The following is a 13558-nucleotide window of genomic DNA, read 5'->3' on the forward strand; positions in this document are numbered from 1 at the left end:
GCACCGATCCCCTCCTCCCCCCTGCCTGATATCTGATGAATGTTACTACTATATGTGCACACAAGTGCTAATCAGTTAATGCCAATTTTATGGTGAGTACATGTGGTGCTTGTTTTTCCATTTTTGTGATACTTCACTTAGTATAATGGGCTCCAGCTCTATCCAGGATGATAGGATGATACAAGAGGTGCTAGATGACAATTGGTTTTTGTGGCTGAATAGTACTCCATGGTATACATATACCACATTTTATTAATCCACTCATGTATTGATGGGCACTTGAGTTATTTCCACATCTTTGCAATTGTGAATTGTGCTGCTATAAACATTCAAGTGCAGATCTCTTTTTTATAGAATGTCTTTCTTTCCTCTGGGTAGATGCCCAGTAATTGGATTGCTGGATCAAATGGTAGTTCTACTTGTAGCTCTTTGAGGTATCTCCATATTACTTTCCACAGAGGTTGTACTAGTTTACAGTCCCCCCAGCAGTGTAGGAGTGTTCCTATCTCTCCGCATCCACACCAACATTTATTTTTTGGGGACTTTTTGATAAAGGCCATTCTCACTGTAGTTAAGTAATATCTCATTGTGGTTTTGATTTGCATTTCCCTGATGATTAGAGATGTTGAGCTATTTTTCGTATGTTTCTAGGCCATTAGTCTGTCTTCTTTTGAAAAGTTTCTGTTCATGTCCTTTGCACACTTTTCAATGATGTTTGATTTTTTCTTGGCGATTGTCCTTAGTTCTATATTGATTCTAATTATCAACCCTTTATTGGATGGGTAGCATGCAAATATTTTCTTCCATTCTGTAGGTTGTCTGCTCTCGTGATAGTTTCCTTGGCTGTGCAGAAGCTTTTTAATTTGATCAGGTCCCATTTATTTATTTTTGTGGTTGCTGTGATTGCCTTTGGGGTATTATTCATAAATTCTTTGCCAAGGCCAATGTCTATAAGAGTTTTTCCAACATTTTCTTCTAGAATTCTTAGAGTTTCATGCCTTCAGTCTGGGTAGACTGTGAGTTGTCCACCGTGAGTTGATTTTTGTGAGAGGTGCCGATCCTGTTTCAGTCTTCTACATGTGGCTATCCAATTTTCCCAGCACCATTTATTGAATAAGGATTCTTTCCCCCAGTGTATGTTTTTGTCTGCTTTGTCAAAGATTAGATGGCTATATGAGGATGGATTTGTATCTGGGTTCTCAGTTCTGTTCCATTGCTATATGTCTCTGTTCTTGTGCCAGTACTATGCTGTTTTAGTTACTATAGCCTTGTAGCATAGCTTGAAGTCTGGTAAATTGATGCCTCACAATTTGTTCTTTTTGCTTAAGATTGCTTGTGCTATAGGGTCTTCTCTGGTTCCATATGAAGCATAAAATTATGTTTCTAGATCTGCAAAAAATGATGTTGGCATTTTAATAGGGATTGCATTGAATTTGTAGATCACTTTGAGTAGTATAGATATTTTAAGAATGTTGATTCTGCCGACCCATGAGCATGGTATGGTTTTCCACCTGTTTACATCCTCTGCTATTTCCCTTCCTCAGTGTTTTGTAGTTTTTGCTGTAGAGGTCTTTCACCCTCTTAGTTAAATATATTCCCAGGTATTTTATTTTCTTTGTTGCTATTGTGAAGGGTATTAAGTCTTTGATTTGGTTCTCAGTTTGACCGTTTTTGATGTATAGGAATGCTACTGATTTGTGTACATTGATTTTGTAACCTGAGACTTTGCTGAATTTATCAATTCCAGTAGTCTCATGGCAGAATCTTTGGGGTTTTCTAGGTATCAGATCATATCGTCAGCAAAGAGCAATAGTTTGACCTCTTCTGCCCCCATTTGGATGCCCTTGATTTCCTTCTCTAGTCTGATCGCTCTGGCTAGGACTTCCAGCACTATGTTGAATACAAGTGATGATAAGTGGGGCAGATTTCTGTTCGTCCTGTTGAGTTGAACGTTGTTGCTTTGTTTTCTCTCTCGAGCCATTGTGGTATATGGCCTTTGACCTTTAGCTTTTGGATGATTTTACATTGGTGAGTGTGTATTGTGCTGATCCATGTGGAACACTGTTCTGAGTAGTTCCTAGAGGGAAGGTCTTATCTTGAGGAATTCCCTCATCTTTGGTTGTCTGAGAAAGGTCTTTATTTCTCCTTTGTATAAGAAACTTAGTTTTTGCAGGGTACAGGATTCTAGGCTGGGCGTTATTCTGTTTGAGAAGAGTGAGAATGGGGCCCCAGTCTCTTCTAGCTTGTAAGGTCTCAGCTGAGAAGTCTGAAGTTAGTCTGATGGGTTTTACTTTGTAGGTTACCTGCTTCTTTCACCTTACAGCTCTTAGGAGGGCCTCTTTGGTGGTTATTTTGGCCAGTCTGATGACTGTGTGTTGTGGTGTCTTCCTGTTTGCAATGACTCTCCCAGGAGTCCTTTGAGCTTCTTGTACCTGGATGTCTGGATTTCTAGCAAGGCCAGGGAAGTTTTCCTCCATAATATCCTCAAATAGTTTATCTAACCCTTGTGTATTTTCTTCTTCACCCTCAGGGATGCCTGTAATTCTCATGTTAGGCCTCTTCACATAATCCCTCATTTCTTGTAGGCTTTGCTCTTTTCTCTTATTTCTCTGCTCTGCCTCTGTGACTGATTTGTTTAATTGAAAGGTGTTATCTTCAATCCCTGAGATTCTTCTTGAGGCCTTCCACTATGTTTTGTAATTCCTTGAATAAATTCATCATTTCCAGAAGTTCTGTTTGATTTTTAATATTTAAATTTCTTTAGTGAATTTTTCTTCCAAGTCCTGGATTTTTCTTGTGGTTTCTTTGTGTTGGGTATCCATTTTCTTTTGCATATCATTGAGTTTCCTTACAATCCATGTTTGAAATTCTTCTTTTGTCATTTTAGTGTTCTGCATTTCATTGATATCCATTGCTAGAGAGCTGGTGTTCCCCTTTGGGGATGTCCTTTCACTGATTCCCATCAGGAGCAGCTGTTGCTTCTTACCTTTGGATTTCTGTTTAGTTCATGACACACCCAATTTAGTCTCTGAGCCAGTAGGTGGTGCTTGTGGGTGAGAATTGACCACACCCTGTGTGATGAGTCAGTAGATGCAGTAAAAGGGTGTGCAGAATGACCTCCCTGTCAGTAGGTGGCACTTTCTGGGAGGAGCAGGCTGTAGTGCTGTTTTTGGGTCCTGTAACCAGCTCTTGTTCCTCTGGAGAGGCACTCTGGTGCCTCGGTTGGTGGGTGGGGCCCTGGGACTTCCAGGTGTGTCCTTATTCTCCACCTCAGTGGGGGCATGAGGCTGGGCAGAGCTGGGTTGGGTTAGTTTGCCCTCCAGCTCCACAAATGCTGTTAGCAGGGGTCAAAGGTCTGTTCTCTGCTTCTGGGCAATGCTGCCAGGGAGGGGCTGAAATGGCCCCAGTCAGCTGAAAAGCCCGCGTGTGAAGGTGGGGCTGTCCGAGACCTGCAGTCAGGAGCAGGCCTTGCTCCTTTCCACCCTCCCCTATTCCGCAGTTTCTCCTGGGCCTCTTCCCACAGGCAGGACCTCAAGCCAGCGTATCTCCCCTTACTGTGATGCGAGCCAGGAGGTTCCCTGCCCAGGATCGTGGCCTGAGCTGGGAGCGGGTCCCTCCCATGGAGGAGGGTTGTCCCTCGAACACACTACAGCTAGCACCCACTCTAATCTTCCCCTGAAGGCACACACCCCTCAGCAGACGACAAATATCCCTTCTGTGCCCCCAGGCAATGTGATGGAGACCTGGGTGTATGGGATCTGGCCTGCAGGCCTGTCCCCTGGGCCCTGGAGATCAATTCCTGATCCCACCAGGGAGAAATGTGCTGGTCTCAAGTCACTCACGGGGTGCCCAAGCTGGATCAATGTCTGTCTCAGGGTCTGTCTGTTTGCCCTGCTCTGCTAGAGTCACCAGACAAGCAGCCCCTGGGAGGGCTGGAGGGTGGGGAGCTCACAGGCCTAGTAGTCCTCAGTCCACTGCAGGGCCCCAAAAGGAAAGGTCCCATTCCCTGTGGGTGCCTTTGGGTGGTGGCTAAATTGTCTCTCTGCAGCCAGGGGTAGGGGAGAATGAAGCAATATGGCGCCTGCCGATTGGCCGGGGTCTGTGGGGCGGGAGGTATGGTATTGCAAGGGAGCCGGGAGCCTGGTGCCCTGTCTGCAAGAGGCTCACCACTCACGGGCAGCAACCACCTCTGGGCTGGTGTCGGCAGGTCCCTCCAGCAGCTCGGGAGCCCACCAGCAGTCCGAGATGCAAGGGCGAGGAAATTTAACTGCTCCACCTACCCTTGTCACTGGTACCCAAGCCTCTCAGGGTTTAGACCCTGCTGATGCTTTTCTCCTTCCAGTTCTGCTCCACAACCTCTTCCCGTGGAGTCTTCTGTAGGTTCAGGCACCCTTCCTTCCGACCCTTATCCGATCTATATTTTTCACTTTCATCTAAAATCTTTCCTTCTTGCAGAGACACTCTGGCTGGAGGTGTTTCTCGTCTGCCATCTTGCCTGTGTAATCCTACCACATTTTTTAATCATTTCATTTCTGTTTAGAGAAATTCCTTTAGCCATTCTTTCAGGTTAGGTCTGCTAGCAACAAATTCTTTTAGTTTTCTCTCATTTGAAAATGTCTTGATTTCCTCTTCATTCCTGAAAAGTATTTTCTCTGGGTGTAGGATTCTGGGTTCATGGTTTTTTTCTTTTTTGCACTTGAAAAATGTGCCACTTTTTTCTGTCCTCCGTGGTTGCTGATGAGAGACCAACTGTGTTCCTATTTGTTTTTTCCCTGGAGGTGTCATTTCTATCTCTCAAAATATTTTTGTCTTTAGTATTCAGAAGTTTGTGATATGTCTTGGCATGGATTTCTTCGGGGTTATCCTGTTTGAGTTTGCTCAGCTTCTTGAATCTATAGGTTTACGTCTTTTGCTAAATATCAAAGTTCGTAACCATTATTTCTTCAGATAGTTGTCAGCACCTACCTGTCCTTTCTTCCAGTCCTCTAATGACAAAAATGTGAGATCTTTATAGTCCTAGGGGTTCCCTGAGAGGTTTTTTTCTTTCTTTTTTTAGTTTACTTTTTCTCTGTTAATTTCTGTTGTTCTATCTTAAAGTTCTCTGATTATTTCCTCTGTCCCCTCCATTCTGATGTTGAGCCTATCGAGTTTTATTTCAGTTATTGTATTTTTGAGTTCAGCGTTCTTCATTTGCTTATTCATTATCACTTCTATTTCCTTGTTGGCTTTTTTTCATTTTCAAGCATGTTTATAATTGTTTCTTGAGGCATTTTTTAAATTGTGGTAAAACATAAAATTTACTGTTTTAACCATTTCTAAGTGTATAGTTTAGTGGCATTAAGTACATTCACATTGCTGTACATTCATCACCACCAGTCTCCAGAACATTGTGTTTTCCCAAACTCAAGCTCTGTACCCATTGACCAGTAACCCCCCATTCACCCCTTCCCCAGCCGACCACCGTTGTGTTTTCTGTGTCTGTGAGTTTGGCTCTAGCCACCTCGTACATGTCAAACAGCAAACTATGTGTCCTTTTGTGTCTACCTTATTTCACTTAGAGTAACGTCTTTAAGGTTCATCTGTGTTGTAGCACGTCAGAATTGCATTCCTTTTTAAGGTTGAATAATGTTCCACTGTGTGTATCACATTTTATCTGTTCATCAGCTGATGGACATTTGGGTTAGTTCCACCTCGTGGCTTTTGAGAATAATACTGCTGTCAACATTGGCATACAGATCTCTCTTCAACTCCCTGCTTTCAGTTCTTTTGTCTATGGACCCGGAAGTGGAATTGCTGGATCGTTTGGTAATTCTGTTTAATTTTTTGAGGCACTACCATCCTGTTTTCCACAGTGAATGGACCATTGTACATTTCCACCAGCAATGTACATAGGTTCCAGTTTCTCAGCATCCTCACAAATACTTGTGATTGTGTGTGTGTGTGTTTATAATGAAGTCATATCTTGTGGGTTTGGTTTGCATTTCCTAATGATTAGTGAAGTTGGGGATCTTTTCATATGCTTGTTGGTTGTTTGTATACTGTATCTTCATTGAAGAAATGTCTATTCAAGTCTTTTGCCATTTTTCTGTTGTTGAGTTGCAGTTCTTTATACCAGTAACACATATTTTTGATTACTGTAAGTTTTTGTAAGTTTTAAAATCAGGAAGTATGAGACCTCCAACTTTGTTCTTTTTCAAGATTGTTTTGGAGATTAGGGGTTCCTTGAGATTCTATGTGAAATTTAAGAGGGATTTTTCTATTTATTTCTACAAAAAAATGTTCTAGTTTTATGTTAAGACTTATAAACACACGAGTTTGGGGAGTACTGATTACGTTAAACTTAGTAGACCTTGCTCTTCCCATATAGTAGTTCTCAGAATCTTAACACGAGTCCTCTATTTTCCTGTAATTGAGGTCAAATAGAGAGAGAAAGCCAGAAGGAGAAGGATAGGAAATCTAAAAGGGAGCCCATCATCACAGAAATTTGCTGAGAGGATGTGAAGTACAAACTTTTCATTTGCCACAAAATTATTTGAAACAAATCCTAAGGTTGTTCAGTAAGTCATTGGACTTCATATTTGAAGTGATGATCGGGTTACGTTTATAAGTGAACCTTGAGGTCATACGAGCTGGGTTTAATTATAACTCATTACCCTAATCAACCTTTTACTATAGAATTTGACCTCTCCTTCATCTTTTTAAAAATGTATCAAGTAAAGCTTCCTGATTTATAATACATCTATAATACATAATTATAATACAAGCCTGAAAAAGACATTGCTCAGCTACTGCTGCCTTTTTCCAGAATTGTAACTCAGTCACATCCAAATAAACATTTTGGATGGATCGTGTAGTAACATTGGAACCTAACAGAAGCACATCTGTGGTCTCGTTTTTGACTTCCAGAATCTCTACACAAGGAAGTTCAGGATTTGGCCTTTCTAGATGTCGTATCGAAACTTCGCCGTCACGAGAACAAAAGCGTTGCCCAACAGGCCTCTCTCACAGAGCAGAGACTGACCGTGGAAAGCTGAGGCCTGCCCCTCCTGGCTACGCGGTACATCCCATCTCCGACGTCCCCTCTGTCCTCCATCCAGCTGCCTCTTCTGCTCCACCATATCACTCGTGCATGCATGTAATGTTCCAACCCCAACCGAAGAACTTCTGGGTACCTGCCTAATAAGATTTCTAATCCCATAGTTAGTGTGAACATGACTCCATCCAAAACAAGTCTCCACCCATGACTGTTCTCTTGTATTCCTGTTGCTTGAGCTACATTAAGTAGAATGTGCATGTTGTAGTCCTCTGATGATATAAACTTGGTACTACATAACGACTTGCTCCGCACATGCGGTAAACCACGTAATGACGTCCTGGTAAATTAGAAACAAAGAATACTGCAGGACCTGTCTAGCTTTTTAAAGATGAAACTGAATAGTGAAAATAGCTCCATTTTTTTGGTGCTTGGGAAGCACGGTGACCAAAAAAAAAACTGTATGGCTGCTCATTCATTAGTCTTACTAATGTCAAAACCATGGTACCTAGAGTTAAATAAAATTCCCATGCTCTCACTCTTTACCCGATGGTTCTTCCCTTTTCCTGACTATGTGGGCTATTGCAAGTGTCACAAACTTGGCAAGACTTTGAGTCCATATTTAATTGACTGCCATCACTAGCCCGATGTTGAAAACATCTGTAGATTTCAGTGTGACACACTAAGGGGTTGAAGAATCCCTATGACACTAGAGCATTTTGTGTTTTGCCCGTATTTCAGATTCTGGTATCTGTGCAGTTTCACCTCAGCCTTCTTCCATAAGTTAATCAGCACTTGTCTTTGAAAAGGCACTTGTTTTCAACTGAGGAAATTGAGTATAGCTCATTGGAGAATGGATTTTTTTTTTTTTTTTTTTTTTTGCTGTTTTTCATTATTCAGCTAGAAAGCTAGAAGTTTCATCTTTCATAGTCCTTATAAATCTTACATTAGCACTAGCAGGACATAGGAGGAAAGATGAAGAAATAAGCTTGTCTAGACTGAAGGAAGGAAGGCAGGTTACAAAAGCCATAGTAGCCAGGCCAGTTCATTCTGAGAGGGCCTCATACCAATCGCTGTTAGAGTCCCTCCTCCACCTCCCCGCTGGGAACGGCAGTGATCTTAAAGTCTGCAAGTAAGCCACGACTCGAGAGAAGACCCCCTTGGCGAAATAGAGTGAGTGTACTCTTCACTGCCACTAGCCCCACCAAATGGGTTTTTAGAGCTTTGAAACACAATCTTTGTAAATTAAACAAAACATCCCTGTGACCCACCTGCCTTCTCCCCCTACCCGAGTTCGACCACTACTGGCCTAAGAGGCAAGACGGGCTCCAGTACGGAAGGATGCAGGACAGTAACAAGGGCTGCCACGGAGGGGGCAGGAGGGCCTTCCCCTCCAGTGTAGATGCTACACATCTGTGAGAGTGGTCCGCGTGGACTTGTGACTCTGAAACAGCTATAATTCAAGAAAGTTAAAACCCTAGTGGAGGTGAAGAATCTTTTGACTGATGTTCCCTTTGATGTCCAAATAAGGGACTATTATGAATGCTTATGCCACACTTACTGTAAGAATGATCTTGTTTATTGTCTTTCTCCTGGGCTGGATAGTGGACTATATTTTATTATAGGTTTTGAAAGACATCTGTAATGTTGCTTAACAGACTGTCCATATTAATAACTTAATAAATAAATAGTATATCAAACTATAATGGCATCATTGGGTTTGTTTGTATATCTTACCTATACTTCCAGCTCCTAGAACAGGGCTTGCTCATCATTGGTAATCAATAAGTATTTGGTAACTGAACGAATTCCTACATCCATGAGGCTTCCAGACTGCCTGCCTGAACTAATTTCCAGAATAGAGAATTTGAGCTTTTGTCAGACTTCAGAAAAAAAAATTAATACTAGGCTCTGTCCCTATTGGAAAGCACTGCACGGAAAACTTCAGAACAGAAACACCCTGAAATCACAGATTTGGGCGATATCACCGTCTGGGTCAGCCACCAGCCATCGGTTTGCTTTTGTGCTAGGAAGGCCCATCCAAGTGTAATTCAGACTACCAGCTGTTCTGCAGAAAGACCAAAGGCTGTGCCTTTGTGACAGGGGCCCACTAAATTAAGTAGTGCACTGCTGTGCCCTGGCTGTGGGTGGGACTGTACTGTCCCTCTCCTCCTACTGCTTAATCTTGGTTCAAGAAGCCACCATTAAATTAGCTTGCTACCCACTAAGAGTACAGTCTAAGGGCGAGGATGGGAGGGACAGCACAACAAAGCTTCAACTGTCATCTCGAGCCAGGACTGGAGCATAGATGAAAAGCAAAAAAGCCCGAATTCAAGCAAAGACGACGCCTGAGTGAAATGCACTAGAATGTTCCTCCTCCCCCTTGGCCCCATTGGCAACTCGGAATCTTGCCACCTACCCACCCAGACGGCAACCTCATGCTCAAAGCAAAATGGACCCAACACTGGCCCATAATCTAGCGTTTTCCTAGATAAAACATGCTTTGAGCATCCTCTCTGATAAGAATGGGGATGTGGAACAAAACTTTTCGGTCTGAAATGATTTCTTGGATGGAACAGAACGCAGCTTTCACGGGCAAGCATTAGTGTGGAATGTTCTGAGAAACCTGCGTGCAAAGACTTCGGAGAGAGACGCTCTTTGGCATCATTAGGAGGCTTATTATCTAATTCTGCTGAACATAACAGGATGCAGATGTCTCAATGTTAAGACATTTACTTAGGTGAGCATTACCCTTTGTACTCAGCTGTTACTAGAATCAGTAAGCTGAAAAGCCACTTAACTCCAGAGAGCCCTAACATTTGAATTACACGAGTGTCTATTAAGACGCACTTACTTAATGATATCTGGGATGAGTCTTCGGAGCTATAACCAGGAAAATTGAGGCCTTTCACAGGTGTGATCTCTAACTTTACATACATACACAAACACACGCCCTGTGCCTTCGTAAGTCTGCGTGTTATAGGTGTGTCTGAAATGTTGTGATAACTGTACTTTTAACACATTGACTTCCACACTAGAAAAAAAAGTTTTTCCCTGGGACCACAGTATTTTATTAAAATGATCTCAATTTATTTTTTGTTGTTTTCTGTGAGTTATATGCAACCCAGTCCACGTTTTTAGAATGAAATTGTCAATGTTAATCGTAGCAGTAAGACCATCCACAAATAAGATTTTCATGAACCAACTGCAGGGTTTTGCTTCAGGAGGCCCCGGGCTCAAAACCAGCCTGCGTTGAATACAACTCACGTGGCAGTCAGTGTGTTTAAAGCGTGATACAGTAGAAAGAGAAGGGTCTTTGGATGCTGTCTGATTTGTAGATGTGTCCTGATTGTGTTACATACCGGTTACATGACCATAGATAGCCAAGCTACTTAAACTCTTTGGGCCTGTTTTCTCATCAGTGTGACAAGTTTAATAATCTCTGCTTCCCAGGATTTCTGTGACAATTGAAACTTTTAGAGGTTATGGAATTGTGATATCTTATAGCCCAAACTATACTCCCCTCTGCCCCTTGCAAGATTCCCAACTAAGAATTCAAAAAACAACCCCCAAATGGGACGCACAGTGCGCCTGTTCATCGTTCGAGGAGCACTCAGTTATACTCAATCCAGAGCACATAATCTCTTGCGTTATTCCCCCGAAAACTAAGACGGCCCGTCTGCAGAGCAAGCTTCCTGTGTCGGTCCCCACCACAGAACTTCCTCTTCCTGTCCCAGACCCGTTCATCTGCAAAGTGGGAATACCGGCAGCAGCTCAGAATACTAGCTTTTCTTGATACTATTACCACGTCAATAATAAAGCTGGAGTACTATGAGTTTTTCCTTAATACAGAAACAAAACTTACTATGACATCGATCTTTTTAGCTATGGCCACAGAGGTGCTAATCTAACAACTGCTTTGAAAATGGACAATGCACATCTGTCTGCTATTTCTAACTCTAGATAGGACCTTAAAACTTAAGTATATAAAATGAATTGTCACCATATTGAGATAAAACTTAAGCCAAGCAGGTCCTGGTGCCTGCAGTTCTGGCCTTCGCTCCCTCAGTCCTGGCTTTCCACGGACTGGAGCCCCCACTGCTAAGCAAACCAGAGGACCAGGGCGATGCTGTGAGCTGTGACCGCTTCTCATAAGGGGCCCGAATGGTTTCTCTGGTCCCCAGCATTGGCAATGCAGCCTTCAAGGAGTGAAAGCAGAGCAAGTGGGGTGTCTACAGAAGTCAAGTCAGGGCCCCGGCGGAAAGTGACTTGGATCATAAGCCCACTACCACTGAAAACCAGCTTGGCCTTCACCTTCAGCCCCAGCCTCAGAGTATATTCACGGAACCTGTCCATGACCCAGACATCAGCAGTTTTGCTGGTAGTACCACGTGTGCCGTGGTATTTTTATCTGCTTAGTCATTGACTGTCAAAACCACATTCACCGGTGTGTAGAACTTCATAGTATTCAGTCAGCGTTGGTCACTTAAAAAGGGCATATACACAGACAATTTTCTGTTTCAGGATTAGGTTAAAAAAATTAGCTTTTTTTTTTTTAAAATCTTCATCAAGAAAATGTAAATCCTAATCTGTCATACTTGGAAGCTTCTTAGTTTCAGATTTTGGATTTTTTAAATTATATAAAGATATTTATTAGATTTTATCTTAAGAAATTCTTAAGCCTCAACCCAGGTTTTGAGTACATATACTTTAAATGTAATAATAGCTCTTTTAAAAAAATGTAATCTATTAAAAAATATAATTGAGAGATGTTACTTAACTATTGCAGTATTTATTTGTCATTTATTGATTCCCAAGAATCCCAAAGGGAAGAAACTCTGGCTATATCTGCAGATTACTGACAAAAATTAATTCCTATACTCATGCGTACTCTGAATTTTATAACTATATCTAATTTAAAATAGGCCTCTGGGGCCAGGTGCAGTGGCTCACACCTGTAATCCCAGTGCTTTGGGATGCTGAGGCTGGAGGACCACTTGAAGCCAGGAGTTCAAGACTAGCCTGGGCAACAGAGCAAGACCCCATCTCTACAAAAAATTAAAAATAAAAACCTAGCTGGGCATCGTGGTGTGTGCATGTAGTCCCATCTACTCGGGAGGCTGAGGCAGGAGGATCGTTTGAGCCCAGGAGTTTGAGGCTGCAGTGAGCCCTGATGACAATGCCACTGCACTCCAGCCCAGGCAACAGAGGAAGACTCTTTCATTCATTCATTCTTTCATTAAAATTAATAAATAAAAATAAAATAGGCCTCACTTGTAGCCAGATTTTTTCTTTTGAAAGGCCTACCATCCATGGAGGAGCCAAGATGGCGGATGAGAAAAGCCACCAGTCAGAGTGTCTCTGCAAAAAGGACAGACTTTAGAAGAAAGTGAAAAAAATAAGCGAGCAGAGAAACACAGATCGGGTGAGGGTCGGAAGGAAGGGTGCCTGAGACTACAGGAGACTCCACGGGAAGACGTCGCGGGGGAGAACTGGAAGGAGAGGTCCCGAGAGGCTTGGAGACCAGCGACAAGGGTAGGTGGAGCGGTTGACTTCCCCCTCCCTTGCATCTCAGACTGCGGGTGGCTCCTGAGCGGCGGGAGAGACCTGCCGACACCAGCCCAGAGACGGCTGCCACCAGCGAGCAGTGGCCTCTTGCGGACTCAGCGCCGGGCTCCCAGCCCCCTCGGGGCACCTCCCCGGGCACAGACCCGAGCCTAGCGGCAGACGCCATAGTGCTCCGTTCTCTCCTGCCCCCTCCCTACCCGTGCGTGCCCAGAGAGACAATTTAGCCATCACACGGAGGCATCTCCAAGGAACGGGACCTTTCCTTTTGGGGCCCTACAACAGGCTGAGGGGTACTCAGACTGCGAGTTCCCTACCCGCCAGCCCGCCCAGGTGCTGCTTGCCTGGGGACTCCAGGAGGGTGGGGCAAATCCCGAGGTGGAGTGAAATCGATCCAGCTTGGGCGCCCTGTAGGTGATTTGAGACCAGTACCCCTTCCCCTGGCAGGGTCAGGGAATGATCTCCAGGGTCCAGGGGTCAGGCCTGCAGACCAGACCCCGTACACCCAAGTCACGATCGCACTGCCCTGGGGCACGGAGGAGAGATCTGTGAGGGAGCCTACTGAGGAGTGTGCGCCTTCAGGGGTAGATCAGCGTGCCTGACCAGCAACCCTCCTCCTAAAAGAAGGCTGTGCACCCAGCTCAGGCTACGATCCTGGGTGCGGAACCTCCCAGCCCACGTCACAACCAGGGGAGATCCATCGGCCAGACGCCCCGCTTGCTGGCAGAGGCCTGGGAGAGGCCACGGAGAGGGGGAGATTGGAGGGGAGCGAGACCTGCTCCAGAGTGTGGGTCTTGGACAGCCCCAGCCCCCAAGCCCAGACTTTCAGCTGAGTGGAGCCATTTCAGCCCCTCTCAGCAACTCTGCACAGAAACAAAGAGCAGAAGTTGATCCCTGCTAACAGCAGTGGTGGAGCCTGAGGGGAGGCTTGCCCAACCCAGCCCGACCCAGACTCACTCC

The 13558-nt window shown here is 44.1% G+C and overlaps 1 protein-coding gene across 1 annotated transcript in view; it reads left to right on the forward strand.

The window, feature by feature from the left end:
- RAP1GDS1 (RAP1, GTP-GDP dissociation stimulator 1) overlaps positions 1-7578 on the forward strand; it is a 214048-nt gene extending 206470 nt beyond the window's left edge. The window contains exon 14 of the mRNA XM_012641066.1: positions 6907-7578. Coding sequence (XP_012496520.1) covers positions 6907-7034 — 128 coding nt within the window. The 3' untranslated portion in view covers positions 7035-7578. The remainder of the gene's footprint in view (positions 1-6906) is intronic.
- The last annotated feature ends 5980 nt before the right edge of the window (positions 7579-13558 follow it).

This window comes from Propithecus coquereli, unplaced genomic scaffold (genome assembly GCF_000956105.1).
Source record: "Propithecus coquereli isolate 6110/MARCELLA unplaced genomic scaffold, Pcoq_1.0 Scaffold161, whole genome shotgun sequence".
Classification (NCBI taxonomy): domain Eukaryota; kingdom Metazoa; phylum Chordata; class Mammalia; order Primates; family Indriidae; genus Propithecus; species Propithecus coquereli.